The 16,329-nt window shown below is 44.5% G+C and overlaps 2 protein-coding genes across 3 annotated transcripts in view; one reads left to right on the top strand and one right to left on the bottom strand.

Moving 5' to 3' along the window:
* The window catches only part of LOC147046597 (glutamate decarboxylase 1-like), an 82,814-nt gene extending 78,834 nt beyond the window's left edge, over nt 1–3,980 (bottom strand). The window contains exons 1-2 of the mRNA XM_085930784.1: nt 2,965–3,980; nt 2,108–2,212 (exon numbers count right to left, since the gene is read on the bottom strand). The gene's annotated coding sequence lies outside the window, so the exon portion shown is untranslated. The remainder of the gene's footprint in view (nt 1–2,107; nt 2,213–2,964) is intronic.
* Nucleotides 2,063–14,593, top strand: LOC147046596 (ETS-related transcription factor Elf-1-like). 2 transcript variants are annotated; one of them, XM_085930786.1, is made up of 7 exons: nt 2,063–2,357; nt 3,931–4,051; nt 5,725–5,835; nt 6,898–7,050; nt 7,136–7,207; nt 11,728–11,923; nt 12,006–14,593. In XM_085930786.1, the coding sequence occupies exons 1-7, from the start codon at nt 2,298–2,300 to the stop codon at nt 12,568–12,570; spliced, it is 1,278 nt and encodes a 425-aa protein (XP_085786912.1). In that variant the 5' UTR covers nt 2,063–2,297; the 3' UTR covers nt 12,571–14,593. The 2 variants fall into 2 exon arrangements, with proteins under 2 accessions (XP_085786912.1, XP_085786913.1); XM_085930787.1 differs by lacking the exons at nt 2,063–2,357; nt 3,931–4,051 and adding an exon at nt 4,211–4,382.
* The last annotated feature ends 1,736 nt before the right edge of the window (nt 14,594–16,329 follow it).

Here is a 16,329-nt window from a genome sequence, read left to right as displayed (position 1 = left end):
TAATAACTATAATGCTATTGGGTTTGATTTGAAAAATATCCAAAAGAATCACATGTGTGCTGAAATGAAAGTGAAACCATTTTCCTGAGCATGCGTGGACATTTTTAACGTGAATATTTATCGGAAGATGAGCCTACACACACACACACACACACACACACACACACACACACACACACACACACACACACACACACACACACACACACACACACACACACACACACACACACACACACACACACACACACACACACACACACACACACAAAATTCCCAGGTAGTGTATGACCATCAAGAATGTTGTGACCACTCTGATAGCCAATCTCCCCTTACACTGTATTTCAATGTTCATTTAACAAGACCCAGCAAGCAGAGGACCTTATCAGCTTCTCCCCTCACTAGCCATCCTGTTATCATTGTGGCCTAGTTCACAGACATCCAACACACATAACCTCTGTCTGGCCAACGAACCCGCTACTTCTTCTATCTCGCGCACAGGCAAAATGAGGAATGAATGTTACAGGGGCCTTATCAGTGTCCTGAGGGGGGCCTGGCAGCCACTTCACAGAATCAAAAGCCCTGTGCAAAGGCAACAGAGACAAACCTACAGTATGTGAGCAGAGTAGCAAAGAACAAAAGGCTCCCAGAGTCCTCTGACAGGCTTGCAGGGCCAGCTAATAATGAATATGCAGCTGCTACAATGGGAAGTGAAAGCAGCTGCCACTCAAAAGAAACAACAATGTGAGAATTAGCCATTTGGCAAAATAGAAAAGTATAATCCTGTTTTATTTTCTGCAAAATAAAAAATACAGGCTGCACTGATTATGTTTAGTTGCGCATTCATTGCCGCTAAGATAAACATGGCACCTCGTCATGTTGCAAAGCCACAGTCTGAAATTCAGGTTAAAAGAGGAAAATAAGCTGTGTTTTCACTTACAACCTACAGGAGACAAATTCCTACTAGTAAACGTATTATTTCTTTAAAGTATGCATAAAACAATGACAATTTCACTTTGAACGTATTGAAGTCCAAAAAAATGCAAACATCAGAAGAAGTTGAAAATGAGAAGGCCATTTCTGGCTAAAATGATGGCAGCGGTTTGGCACAAGAACTCAGGAAGTGGTGCCTCCTAACTGAGCTGTGCTTCCTGTGTGATAACTGACCCAAACATCGCAACCGCTAAGGTGCCCATTCATCTTCTCCCTTTGGAAGCCAAAACATCAATAACTATGAAGCTGCTAAGGTTGGAGGATTAACAGGACTAAAATGTGACTCGAATTAATTCCTCAAAGCCCTTTTTTTTTTTTTTTTCAAGGAATGAAAGCTAGCGTGCGCTATGTAAAACCTGATTAGTGCTGTGATCTGCTACAGAAAAACAAGGTAAGGTGCAGGTGTGCCACCATGTTGACGAATTCTCTTTTCAACTTGTAAATAAGCGGGAGAGACTTAAATCCCCAACGAGTTTCACTTTAACCTCAGAATTATTCAAACCTGGTAGAATGAGGAGCAAGAATGATCAGAGAACTCTGCAAAGGCTTCAAAGACAGAAGGATTGAATAATTAAATTATTTAATACCTAGAGCGAGAGAGAGACAACTGCTTTGACTCTAAATGTCCCCAACATGTCTTAAGGAATGTGAAAGCAACGGCTGCGAGACCTTGAAAGTTGCGCAAAGAAGTACTGTTTCAAGTTCAACGGCGACACACACACACACGCACACACACACACACACACACACACACACACATGCATGTGCACACACACACACACACATGCATGTGCACACACACAATGCAGAACAAACGCTTCCTTCCTGTTGGTGGTTTGGCCTCTTTTTAGAAGATGCCAACGAGATTTGTGATAGTCACAAGCAGATTGTACTATTTAACATGCATTTTAGCCCACAAAGATGAAGTATGTAAATGTTGCTTAATTCTGCCTGAAATCTACGCATGTTACTAATTTATCTTTTTTTTTTACTTTTACTTACAGGTTCTGACCAAAGGACATATTTCAAGGCAGCCACTCCCCCATTGAAAGTCAAAGAACGTCAGTCAAACGTTCTTTCCTGTCTTATGCTAATCTGGTAAACGCAGACTCACTGTTGTGATGCCAGCTTCATCATATCCTGTGATGTGCGCTCTTCGGGTTATCTGAAAGGTCTCCCGCAACTGTCCAGTTTTGTTCGGCCCACGGAGAGATTCTGCCTGGAGACGAGAACACGTTATAGGTTTCAGAGGATTCCTGTGATGCTAAAGTCATCTAGTTAGATACACAAGGGTGTTTTCAGCCATGCTACAGCAATCAGAGCTCGTTTTTGACTTTGCCAGTGACCATGTTAACTTGTCAGGGGTAAGTCAAATATTTATCACTGTATCATTTGGAAGTTCAATTCATGCTTGCCCGTAGCCAAAATAATAAAAATTAAAAAAGTAAATGTTTGACAAAGGAAGGCCTGCACAGGGCGCATTATTATTTATTGCTCTGGTAATGGTTTTAAGAATAAAATATCATCATAGATGTAGATTGCAGTGGGTGATAAACTGTTTCTAATACCTTATTTAGTCTCAACAGAAAGTCTAAGTTCTGTAAACCAGTGTAAATTAGACTAGTGCTAAACTACATTGTCAAATTTTGATACTGACATGTCAGTGCCAATAAAAACTTATTATTATGGATGATTGTAATTTTCGAACAATTGTTACCCAGGGTATCAGAAGTTCGCAGTGAGTGTTTTGCAATTACGTACACTGCACGAGGGCGGCAAAGTGGAAAAAAATTGGCAATATGACGACATTGTAGCAGTTTTACATTGCTATCATTACTGACTCAATTGACACAAAATATTTGTTCACGAGTAAACCCCTCACGATAAAAAAAGGTATCGCATATTTTCATGGAACAACAATGAAGACATGTAAATTAGTCAGTGCACAACTTTAAAAGGGTAAATTCTCACCTCAAACTGAAAACACGCAGCATTAATTTCTTCACTGTTGGCAACATGTCCGAATTGGTTCCAATTAGCCATGTTCCCCCCCTTGGTTTCATCTGTTTTATTAGGGCCAGGGTTTGAATGCGGATCAGGTGAATCTGATTTGAAATTGCTTTTACACTCTCAGATTGGTCAGTGGAAGAAACTATCAGAGGATCGGAGGGAGATAAAAATAATTGTTACACTACATAAACTGAATAATGGAGGGGGCCATAGTTTTGATGGGGAAGGGGTGCGAGCACTTCTTAAACAGATATGACAAAAAGGCCATTTTAAACATGGACTACAATCGTGCATATGCCTGTTTTTTGTTTTGTTTTTCTGTAACGAAATATTTATTCATTCATTCATTTTCTGAACCGCTTAGTCCCCACGGGGGTCGCGGGCGTGCTGGAGCCTATCCCAGCCGTCATCGGGCAGTAGGCGGGGGACACCCTGAACTGGTTGCCAACCAATCGCAGGGCACACAGAGATGAACAACCATTCGCACTCACACCTAGGGACAATTTGGAGTGCTCAATCGGCCTATCAAGCATGTTTTTGGGATGTGGGAGGAAACCGGAGTGCCCGGAGAAAACCCACGCGGACACGGGGAGAACATGCAAACTCCACACAGGGAGGGCCGGAGGTGGAATCAAACCCGCACCCTCCTAACTGTGAGGCGGACGTGCTACCCAGTGCGCCACCGAGCCGCCCCTTTATTTATTTATTTATTTATTTATTTATTTATTGTACCAATTAACAGCAGCAATTGGCCCAAAAAAAACACACAATCTTTTATTATTAGCCTTAGTCATTACATTTACACTGTGTGGCCACATTCTTTATTGTTGCACGATGAAATGATAAAATAATGTTTATAAAATATGTGAGGTAAAATGTGTTACTGTCATGTTACAGTTGAAACAATACTTTTTGTCATTTGCGCAGTTGGGGGTTCGCTCGGATTTCCCTGCTGTGCTCGTGGAGCAGATTCCACATCCACACCTGTTCGCATATTCAGAGTTTTTGCGTGAGAAGCCACAGGTAGAAGACCACCAGTTGCCTAAAGGTTAGTGCATAGCCTACGGGGTACACACACTCACCTGACTTAAGTATTCTTGCGGTGCAAATATAGGATTAATATTGTACGACTTGCGGCCTTCAAAATTAGACAACCGTAGCCCTATTACCCGCAACGCGTAGGTTAAAAATGCACGATTTGCGCACGCGCACTTCATTTCTAGCTCAAGGACCACCCTCAGTAGAATATTCAGGAAGTTGAACAAAACATTTCTCGTAAGAGTCTGCCAAAGGCAGTACATGCGTCGTATGAGAATGTAGACTCGAGAGAGTCCAGCTAAAACATGCTGTAGTTCACTCTCCAGTGCTGGTTGAGAAAAGTAAGTTATGTCGTGGTTTTGGCACGTTTTACTTTGATCTTCAAGTTGCACGGGGCAGCTCCAGTTGGGCTTGGCTAGGCTACGTTGACGTTGCTAGCAGAACTACAGTAAAGACACGTTTCTGTAAAGTAATTTAAACAACTTCACGATAATCGTTTACTTGCTTCACCACGTGTGTCTCGTTTGTCAAATTGTCAGTGGATGTCGATATCGGTAGAAAATGTCCACGATTGTCAGCATTATCAGCAAGCAGCTGTTTTCTATCTCACGTCTCAAAGACATGCGTCGATTCCACATAGACGACGTTTAAGATGTATTCTGCTTTATGACATAAATCGTTAGATTCAGTTTATTGCCCATGTTAAGTTCTTGCGGAAGCTTATTGAAGTCACTTGGGAAAAACTCTTGCTTTCATGATTAATTTATTAGGGCAAATAACTTATTTCCATTTTATAAACACTTTATTCTTGAAATTATTGGTGGTATAGAAGTGCACTTTTACATTGGTAACTGCATTTTGTCAGCTCATGAAACTACAAATGAGCGCAGCAGTAATGTTGTTTTCCAACATTGTCAATCATTGCAGGTCAATATTATGCAATTAGGCAGTTGCGCCCAGTGTTTTGGCCAGTTACTATATCTGCTAATCACTCTAATTTAGACTATTTGTGAGATTGATGGTGGTTCTTGGAGAAGGGTCAAAGGATAAATTGTCACTGGTGGTTCCAGTAACTGGACATCAGTGTCTCTTGGCTGTCCCCGATAATTAAATATACACCTTAACAAGGTACTCTATCACATTGATGGGACCACCATATAAAACAGCCCATAAAGTAGTCCTGCTCTTTGATTAACAGTTATTCTTAATATACTGCCTGTCGGCACTGAGAGAAGGCAATTGATTGCATGCTGTGGACACGATGAAAAGTCCATATTTGATACTGTCCAAATGATGTGTTCTTTGCTCAGCATCTGAAAGTCATACTTTCAATGACAGACCATGATGAGACATCCGTTCCGAAACTAGACTAAAGTGACGCTGCCCTGATAGCCAAAGCCAATTATATTCGTACCATCAAGTTATCTGAACATAAATCAGGATCTTCGACTGAAGAACGAGCAGAAATGACGTCAACCACATCCTAGTGAAGAAATCATTTCAGTGCAGTAAAATGTTGCCTTTCATGTTTCGGAGAAGTATGAATATATTTGAGGCTAAATGCAAACGTGTTGGCCAAGAGCTCCTGGTTGAACCAAAGTGATTCTTCCTCTGACTCCCATTGTCTTTCACCATCTTGCTATTGGGATTCATGTGGGTTTTTTTCCACTCTCTTGTCTAAAGTGGAGCCATGTGAAAGCGGAGACGACGAGACTATGGAAATGGAAACGCTCGTTGCTGCAGACTCACTTCTTGACTTGGACTGTCCTGATACCCTGTCACTGGAACACTACTGTAAGTGTGCACAGTTAAAACATCAGCGGTCCACAAATACAATTTTACATATATGTTTATTGGTATTAAAGTAAGGACATTTGACCAAAAAAACACTTGCTGAACATTGCCAATCAATTATTTTTTGTAAACAGCAGAGGTCATTAAGCATGACGTTTGATTTCCTGTTATCCTTTGGATCGCAACCTTTAGACTAACACACAACAGTACCTCTGCTGGTTGCAACTGAAAGTGCACCCAATCTTCCTTTAAGTGATTCAAGAAGCAATTAAAAACTAATTCAAGGCGTAATATCCTTATGTCAAGGCCTTTATTTTGATGTGGAAATGTAAAAAGTATACAGTAATCCCTCGTTTGTCGCGGATAATTGGTTCCAAAAACCACCCGCGATAAGTGAAATCCGCGAAGTACGGTCACCCTCTCATATGTACATTTTTTGTGTGTCAATAAATGTATATGAAATCATTTAAGTGCATATTTTATTATTCGAACATTAAATATTTGTTTCAAACATGTAAATAATACATGTTTGAAGCAGTGCAGTCCAATACATGCTTGAAGCAGTCCACTGTTGCTATATAAAAGCCTGTAATCACTGATTCTGAACCACACCTTTGTAAGATTTATTGATCAATCCTGAACATGCATGCACATACAGGGTGTCCCCCTTTCTTTTTTTTTTATTTTAGTTTCAGATATCATTCAGATACCTGACACGAGGAGGGCTTCCTCAATTTGTTTATTTTCTTATTTCATTTTTGACCAAGTATTAGTATGCTGATATCAGCAGCCTCCATGAGTACCTACTACTTTACAATAAGTCTGTCATTGGTACTGGCCAATCTCTACTTACAAAAATTGTAAAGGCAAAGCTGTGAAATATTGATGCCGATACTTGGAAATGAATGAAATGAGGGAAGAAAGTGAGTGTTGATCTTTTTGGACTCCTTGTAAAAGGGGAAGTTGGCCTGATCCACCTGCCCAGCCTCTCAACTGTAGGAAGGGTTTAGAATTACTTTGATGCTGTATTCTTTCAATTAATCTGTGTATGATCTCCTACAGCCCACACCTTTCTGCCGTCATTGGGTGATGTCATCACGGCTCCCGTCACTCAGGTGACTGTGTCTGCAGAGGGCATTGTGGGAGCTGTTGATGAGCCACAATGGCACACTGTGCACACAAAAGAGCCTGGGACGCAGCTGCAGTCCAAACAAAGTCCGTCATCAATCACCTCATTTAAATGAGTGACATCTGTGTAATCATGTCAAATATGATGTTGATTTTCCCCTTAACCTGGCAGGTAGGAAACGACATCGAAGGGCAGAGTCTCCTACTCCTGACATAAAAGTGAAGCGGGATAAATACAATAAAGGTGAATTAGAAATATTTAAATTGAGATTGTGAAGTTTGGAAACAATGTTTCTGAAAAATATGCATTCAACATATACACATGTTTAAGAAGAGATAAAGGTTTTAAATGATGCCATTTTGGCCTTGGAATGAATTGTCTCAATTTGCATACTTGAAACAGGCGGTTACATTGGACAAGAGATTGAACAAATTGGAAATTTGAATTATCGTCAATCTTTAAGGTTCCACTAGTCATCATCATCGTCATCATCGGTTTAAAGTCCGCTTTCCAGGCGCCACTGGGTTGGACTGGATTCTCGATATGGCTTTCTTCCACCGGGAACGGTCCATGGCCATCTCGTGGTTGATGCCAAGTGCCTTCATGTCGGCTGCCACGGTCAGCTGCCAGGTCTTTTTAGGCCGACCACTGGGTCTTGTTCCCTCTACGTTATACGACATGACTTTCTTCACCCAGTCATTCTCATCCTTCCTCACTACATGTCCGTACCATCGCAGTCTGCCTCTCCTCACCACATCCACGGTGGCCTCCACTCCCATCCTTTTTCTCAGCTCTGCACTGGTCTTTTCCTCCCTCATTGACACACCACACATCCATCTGATCATCCTCATTTCGGCTCTGTTTAGTTTGTTTTCCTGTTCTGATTTCAGGGCCCATGCCTCACTTCCGTACGTCATAGCACTTCTGACGCAGGCTGAGTACACTTGGCCTCTCATCTTCAGGGATGGTGCCTTAGATGTTAAGAAGGGCATGAGTTCCCTGAATTTCTTCCACCCGCTTCTCACCCTTGTGGTCACTGCTAGATCCCCCCCCCCCCCCCCCCAATCAGCGTTGAGCATATCTCCAAGGTAGCAGAAGCTGTCCACCACCTCGTACATCTCCCCATCTACTACGAGCCCCTCTTGCTCAGCTGGGTCAGCTTGGGCGACTTCTCCCCTGCACCGCTTGCATTGGAAGGTCTCACTTGCAGCTAGTAGGCTGCCTTTTACTCCGCTGCATCTCCGGTGTACCCATCTCTGACAACCCTTGCACCGGATAGAGTTAGCTTGCACTCCCTTCCCGCAAACTCCACATGGCCATGCTCCTGAGTGCGGTATCACTCCCAGGCCAGTACCACCGACCATGACCTTTGATTTTGCCGCATTCACCTTCATTCCTTTCACTTACAAGCATGTCTTCCAGGCCACTAGCTTCCTAGCTAGGTCTTCTCGACTGTGAGCCATCAATACCAGGTCATCCGCGTAGAGCATGGTAATCCACCCCTCACTTCCTTTGATACCACATCCATCACAATAACAAACAGTAATGGGCTGAGCACTGATCCCTGGTGCACCCCTACCCTTACTTCAAACTCATGACTGTTGTTAGAGATGTTCTCACTCTAACTTATTTTGCAAGAACCACACGGGAGACAGTATGACCTTTAAGCACTTGCAAGTGGAGAGCTGTAGGTACAGCATTGTTCGAACAAACTCTGCTGTTAGTCTCTTACAAGAGCATATTTATTGAGAACAAGTAGGGTGGGGGGGACATTGGACATGTTTGGTGGTCACCTCAGCAACTGGTTAATCAGTGCAGAGGGTCCCAGCTCATTGTTTTACAAGGTCGTGGAAACAGAAACGAGTGGAGCATTGTAGATGACTAACTAAGCAAGAATGTTTCCACACCATTTGGAAAGTTTCAACAACTGAATGGTTAAACTTTTCAGAGTCAAGGAAAGGTAAAAGGTTTCAACAAAGTTAATAATTCTAGTCTACATTCCAACATAATCATACGATCAAGATAGTTTGTAAACCCTAACAACTGTGGCCAACTCCTGTTCTAACAGCTGTGTATGCTCGGCAGTAGAGAGCCATCACAGCCTTAACAAGTCCCTCTTCCACGCCCGACTTCCTTAGGGTCCACCTCACTACCTCCCTTGGCACCCTGTCGAATGCTTTTTCCAGGTCAACAAAAGCGAAGTACAACCTCTTCCTCTTCTCCTGGTGTTTCTCTTGCATCTGTCGGGTGATAAAAATTGAGTCTGTTGTACCTTTACTAGGCATGAAGCCATACTGCATCTCGTCCACCTCTACCCGTGACCTCACCCTCCTTTTCCAACACCCTCTCCAACAGCTTCATTCCATGCTCCAGCAGCTTTATTGCCCTGTATGACCCGTATGCGAGTGGGTCCCCTTTCCCTTTGAATAGAGGCACCAGGACGCTTTTTGTCCAGTCCTCCGGAATGTGCCCCTCAGCGATGACACTGTTACACAGGTCAGTGTCATCCACTGCACACCGACGTCTTTAGCATCTCTGCCACCACTCCAGATGGTCCAGCTGCCTTTCCATCCTTCATGGCCTTCATGGCTTTCCCCACTTCTGTTCGCGTGATCGGGCAACATTCACCCTCCACTTCGTCGCATCCCACCTCTCCATCCCAGTCATTCTCCACATTCAGCAGCTTCTCCATGTACCTTCGCCATACTTCCTTCACTCCTCTGTTGTCTGTCACGATGTTGCCATCCTCATCCTTCACACAGTTTGCACCGGTCACATCACGCCTCTCCTTAACCATTTGCTTCGCTATCTTGAAGAAGCTCTTTTGTCCTCTCTCACTCTCCAATTCACTTGCAAATTCTTTCCTCTTGGTCTCTTGGGCCTCCCACACTGCTGTCCGTGATGCCCTCTTTGCCTCTACATACCGCGCTCGGTCTGGCTCCCCTTTGGACTTCTTCCATACTTTATGGCACCGTCTTTTCTCCTTCACCGCTCTTTTGACACTGTCTTTCCACCACCATGTCTCTCTTTGTCTTGCTTTACCCTTTGACCATCCGCACACCTCCTCTGTAGCCTTCTTCATTGCCTGCCACTTGGTATTCACACCACCCGACTCCATCCTCTCCTCCACTTCTTCTGCTATTTGCTCAATCTTCTCCCTAAACTCGCTTTTATTCCCTGCGCTATGTAGCTTCTACACCTTCAACTTGGGAGGATGCTTCTTAGCCCCCACCTTATTGATTCGCAGAGTTAGGTCTCCGATGACTAGGCGATGCTGAGACACACACTCTTCTCCGGGGATTGCCTTGGCATCCCTGACAAGGACGCGGTCCTCCTTTCTGACCATGATGTAATCTATTGTGCTCTTGCAGCTACCCGAACTGTATGTTACTAATTTGGCTTCGTCCTTCTTGAAAAGCGTGTTGCACAGCACCAGCTCCAGTGCGTCTCCGAACTCCAGAATCCTCTCTCCCTCTGCATTCCGCATGCCGTACCCCTGTCCCCCATGTACCCCCTCAAAGCCATCTGACTCCCTCCCCACGTGTCCATTCAGATCACCTCCCAGAATTATAACCTCATTCTGGGGGATCCCTGACAGCACCATGATGGCCTTGTCCCAGAAGGCATCCTTCTCGTCCTGATTTCTGCCAATTTGAGGGGCATAGATTGAAATTACATTTGTCAGGCGCTTCCCAACGATCAACTTCACAAAGATGATCCGCTCATTTACCCTGCTAATACTTAGCACTTGATCTATCCACTTTTCGACGATAAGTACTCCGACACCACCAGTTCCTTCATTGCAGCCTTGCCAGAAGAACTTGTACCTTCTGCCGATTGCACCCAGCACCCTTGCACTTCCACCCTTCCATCTCGACTCCTGGACGCAGCAGACATCCACCCTTCTCCTGTGTAGAGCCTCAACCACCTCCCCCGATCGGTGCAACATGCTACCGATCGATGTTCCATGTAGCCAACCTAACATATGTGCCTCCTGCCCCTCTCTGTTCCGGTTCAGGCCTCACCGCAGTCCATCGGCCTGAGGGCCGTCATATAATCTACCTGCGGTTTGGCCTCCTTTTCCATCATTCTTTTTGTCGTAGGCTGATGGAAATGCCCACGGAGTATTAAGGCTGTACCCCGCCTCTCCTGTGTTTGTCTAGCCATACTGAAAATATTTTGGAGCAAAGGTTTTTACAGTCGGATGCCCTTCCTGACACCAACCCAAGGGGAAATTGATTTTCTGTAGGGGTTGACTCCCTTAGCCCATTCCTCTCCCGAGGAGCCCACCAGGAAGTAGTACTATTTAACCCATAGTTGGGGGCTGGTTCGTGGGCACCAGGGCGTGTCCACACACTGGTGGGCCTGCGTGACGCTCGTCTAGAGGCCAAACCTCCTCCGAGTCCCTTGTAGCCTGGGTCCGTGTTGTACCCAGTTACCATGTGTCGCCTCGTGGAGGCACTACATAAGGCTTGCTGTTATAGAGGCTATGTACTGGCAGGGAGAGACTTACGCACTGGGCTCTCCCGTTCGCATACTGCTAGCCAGTGGTGAGGGTTGACAGTGAGAAGTGACATGCACTGGGCACTCCACCAACACACTACTCATCACAACAACCCAACTTGGTCTTATGAAGTCAGACACGTGTGTGTACGTGATCCCCCCCCCCCCCCATTACAATCTTTTGGTTAATTTTCTATTTTTAAGTTCAAATCTTTACTCTGCATTTTCACATACTGTATGTTCATGTTTTGGTTCTTCAGGTGGAAACACTCTCTACTTGTGGCAGTTTCTGATGGAGTTGTTGCAGGACAGACAAGTTTGCCCCCGCTACATTAAATGGACTAATCCCAACGCTGGAATTTTCAAACTGGTCAATTCAAAGGCAGTGGCGAGACTCTGGGGAAAACACAAGAACAAACCAGATATGAATTATGAGACCATGGGCAGAGCACTAAGGTACAGTACTAAAAGCAATTGGTTTTCCGCTTTAGTGTGGTTGCCATGGTAATTCTGACCCTGTTGTGTTTATGTGGTGTAGGTATTATTACCAAAGAGGCATCCTGAATAAGGTTGAAGGCCAGCGCCTTGTCTATCAGTTCTCCTCCCTGCCCAAAGACATGATCTATATCACAGACGGCGATGGTGTCCAACAGGAAGAAGAACACGATGACGCGAGTGTTAACGACGGAGTGAGTGAGGATTCTGACGACAGCACCGTATCTTCCAGTGACCAATCATTGGAGGAAGAATATTCCATCCCACCAAAGAAGACGTCATTTTGCTCGGTCCAGCGGATCATGCCAACTCGTGACACTGTCCTTCGACCTTCAAGCTCCAGCCTCATCCAGGAGCAGCATTTGCCCATTGTGTCTGCCGAGATGTTGCGCACACTCCAGAACATGCAGAAGGTCCAGTCCCTCCAGCCAGCAGGTCACGCCTCTGTCTTCAAAACAGCTCAGCTGCTGGGGAGTCTGTGTGAGCAACAGGCCTCTGCTGACAGTAATGCTGCACTGGATACATGTGATAGCAAGTCACTGTTGGGAACCCAAGCTTCTCAGGTGGAGACCCTGAAGCTGGTGTCGCTTATTGGCTCTGACCAGTAGATTAATGAGCCAAACACACACACAGGCCACCCACGCCACTTAGCTGCTGAGCTGCAATGTCGGCAAGTAAGCATTTGGATTTAAAAGAATCAAAAAAAAGAAAAAAAAACATGTTCATAGTCATCCTCTCAGTTACTTGTATATGGTGAAACCAAAGACATGACATGCACTGGAATCTGCAGTGTTTCTGCAGGTACCCTCCCCTTGCACTTCTCAATAACACATTGTGCTCCGCCGCCATTCTTCTTTCTCTGTCTGAGTCCTCACATGTTGAAGCATTCCTCTGCCTTGACAATGACTTTGCACTCATGTTAATCCCTGCTGTATGTTTTCTTCAAGTGCCTAATGATCTCAGTACATCCTGTCCCTCCTTACTCTTGAGGGTAGTACAGGAAACATTCCTTTTTTCTTTTTTTTTTTTTACATTATTGACTTCTGTTTTTTATGATAAAAATAAGGGATAGTAGTTATAGCACTGCTGCTGTAAATATTTAAGGTACAGTATCTACAGCAGACTTTTTTTGTTCGTTTTTGACAATCACTGGTGATCTCTGTCTTTTGGTTAGCTGCTGTGTCACCTACGATTGAGCTTTCCTGCAATGCACAACCTTAGATTTGCTTATATGGAGCTAAAGTCTTTGTTTACTTGTCGTGAATTTACTGTATATCTGAACTTTAACTTGTGCCTTGTTGCCATTTTTTTTCTCTCAGGTTTTGTTTTGCTCTATGCAAAAAAAGTACAATGGCTGGTTTTCTGATGAAGTAACAAGTTCAATGTTTTGTTGTCCGGGTTCATTCCATGTTAGTTCTCTTTACAGTAGTGGTGGGCCGTGCATTTCACACCTAGACCTCCAGTAGTGCTCCGTCTGAATCAATCCAACCCTCAATAATTATTTTAGGGCTACAAAATGTCTACTGCAGGTACAGTTGTGACACATGTAAAAAAAATAAAAAGCATAAAAAAATAACCTGCTAAAATTGCAATATTATTTAGGAATATAGCAACACTTGATTCACCAAAAATCCTTTGAGCTTCAGGGTTGTCCGACTTTGCTTAACATCTAGCTTTTCTTTTATTAAAGTTCATCTTGAAAATAAATTTGATAGTAAATCTGCAACCAAATCCATTTCTTTTCCTCCTCCAGCCATGGTGGGTTGACAAAACGGTAATTAAATCAACACGCAGCTCGCTACAGATGCAGTTTGCTCGCTCTAGATAGTACATTCTCTGACTATCCAATCAAAGCATGTGAATACGCTGTTTCCGTACGCCTGCTAGAAGGCCTTGGTGTCGCCAACTCAGAATCTGATTGGTTGAAGCAACAGTCTGATCGACATTTATTTTATGCTACAGGGCCCTCAGAACTGATCGTGAAGGCCTCCAGGCAGATTGCGTTGACCGTGGCAACAAATAGTGGCTAAAATGTGATGGGTTAGATGCTTAAATATGAAAATACACATCTGGAAGCAGCGCAACCAGGGGGCTCACAATGAAAGGAAGCTGACAGACCAGTTGGAATTATTTAACATGTATTAAATACATTTTGTTCATGAATACGTATATGTATTAATGCGTATTCATGGACAAAATATAATTAACAGTCTGTGATTCCGATATTTTTAGGCCAGCAGAGAAGGCCTTGCAGGCCCTGACGGCCCACCACTGCTTTACAGCTATTGTTTGAATCTTACTTAGCCAGCCCACAAGTTTCAAATCACTCCACAAAAACTGAGCGCAACACATTTTAGACCGACTGTGATGATAACGTCAGTTACACTTTCTAACTGTGCTTATGCCCACCTTGGACACGTGTGCTAAATGTTTTACTACCTTATTAAGTCATTTGGAATCCTCTCTGTGTTGTGTCAACGTGTCTCAATACTATGACTTTTACAGAAATGGATTTGGAAGATTTTAACGGAAGTGTGACATTTCTGTTGCTTTTTCTGGTTTGTTTTGATGCAGTTCAGATGTGGCTTACGATACTTTTCCACGTATATCAAATAAATATACTCTGCTCAGTGTAAATCACATTTTTGTGAGTTCACTTAGATATTTGATGGGAAGTGCAAGTAAATTTTAAGAGCTCTTTAATTATTTTGGATTTGGAGCTAGAGGGTTCAAAGTCAAAGTCCGCTTTATTGTCAATTTCTTTACATGTTAAGGCACACAGAGATCGAAATTACGTTTCCCACTGTCCCACGGCGACTAGACACAGTACACAACACTCACAATCAAATAGCACAAAGAGTAAAAACGAACAGACAAGAGCAACGAATAAGTAATAAGCAAATAACCCAAGTAAATAAACAATAACTAAATAAATAGACAAATAAGAGCAGCAAAATGGAGCAAGCGCACTAATAGCAGACAGCCAGGTCATAGAGCAAAAGAACAGGACGTCATGTAGCAGAGGGTGGAGGGTCGAGGGAATTCAGGATCCGGACAGCTTGGAGTACGAAGCTGTCTCTGAGTCTGGTGGTGCGGGAGCGCAGGCATCTGTACCTCTTCCTAGAAAGCAGAAGTACAAACAGAGTGAGCGGGGTGACTCACATCACACACAATCGCGGCCGCTTTGCAGGTGAGACGGGAGGCGTAAACTTCGTTCAGGCGCCAGTACTGGTGATCCTGGAACCAGATGTGATGCTCCCCAGCCTCACACGCTGTCTCCTGTTGGTCAGGAAGCTGGTGATCCAATGACAGGTGGAGGAAATCCACAAACAGGATCCTGGCATACGTTCCTGGGGTGTCCAGGTGGTGCAGGATGTAGTGCAGTCCCATGTTGACCGCATCATCCACCAACCTGTTTGTCCGGTAGGCAAACTGGAGGGGGTCAAGCAGGGGACCCGTGACACGCTTCAGGTGGTTCAGCACTAACCTCTCAAAAGATTTCATGACCACAGATGTCAGAGCGACAGGTGTGTAGTCATTCAATCCTGTGATGGTGGGCTTCTTGGCCACTGGAACGATGGTGGAGCTTTTGAAGCACGAGGGCACCTCACACAGCTCCAGGGAGCAGTTGAAGATCCGTGCAAAGGCGGGCGCCAGCTGCTCAGCACAGACTTTCAAGCAGGAGCACAGACTTTCAAGCAGGAGCACAGACTTTCAAGCAGGTGTGTTGATAGCAGCATCGTCCTCCTCACGCTAACGGCAGAGAGGCACAAGGGCTGCTCGTCCGGATGGGGAGGGGTCTTCAGCGGGCAAGTGTCGTTCTGTGCGTCGAAGCGAGCAAAGAAGCGGTTCAGTTCCTTGAGCAGAGGGACGTCGCCCTCACAGCTCTGCGGCGCGGGCTTGTAGTCCGTGATGGTCTGAATGCCTCGCCACAGGCCCCGAGCATCCCTGCTGTCCTTGAAGTGGGCAGTGATCTTGGAAGAGAACGCCTTTTTCGATTCTTTAATGCCTTGGGACAGTTTCGCCCTAGCTGATCTCACGCCCGCCTCATCCCCAGCCCTGTAGGCTTTGTCTCTGGCCCTCAGCAGCCCGAGGACAGCCCCTGTCAGCCATGGCTTCCAGTTAGCCCGAGTGACGACGTACTTCGTGAGGGTCACATCATCAATGCACTTTGCGATGTAAGAGGTCACTGTTAAAGTTAAAAAAAATAATAACATTGGGTGCCACCATATTGACCTGAGAAAGGATATACTGCATGGTAGCCAAATAAACATTATTCACCTAGAGCTGTGGTTCTTAACATTGTTGGAGGTACCGAATCCCGCCAGTTTCATATGCACATTCACCGAACCCCTCTTTAGTGAAAA

Source organism: Syngnathus leptorhynchus, chromosome 14, assembly GCF_054491065.1.
Source record: "Syngnathus leptorhynchus isolate UIUO chromosome 14, UIUO_Slep, whole genome shotgun sequence".
In the NCBI taxonomy this organism is placed as follows: Eukaryota; Metazoa; Chordata; class Actinopteri; order Syngnathiformes; family Syngnathidae; genus Syngnathus; species Syngnathus leptorhynchus.
The sequence above is the reverse complement of the archived record's forward strand: the minus strand, read 5'-3'. Positions and strand labels throughout refer to the sequence as shown.

What these genes read in the sequence shown, in the direction of transcription:
- LOC147046596 (XM_085930786.1), top strand. Translation starts at nt 2,298, where the DNA reads ATGCTACAGCAATCAGAGCTCGTTTTTGACTTTGCCAGTGACCATGTT. An exon ending in AGACCACCAGTTGCCTAAAG is followed by an intron (nt 4,052 to 5,724) that starts GTTAGTGCATAG and finishes TCTTGTCTAAAG; the next exon opens with TGGAGCCATGTGAAAGCGGA. An exon ending in ACCATGGGCAGAGCACTAAG is followed by an intron (nt 11,924 to 12,005) that starts GTACAGTACTAA and finishes TATGTGGTGTAG; the next exon opens with GTATTATTACCAAAGAGGCA.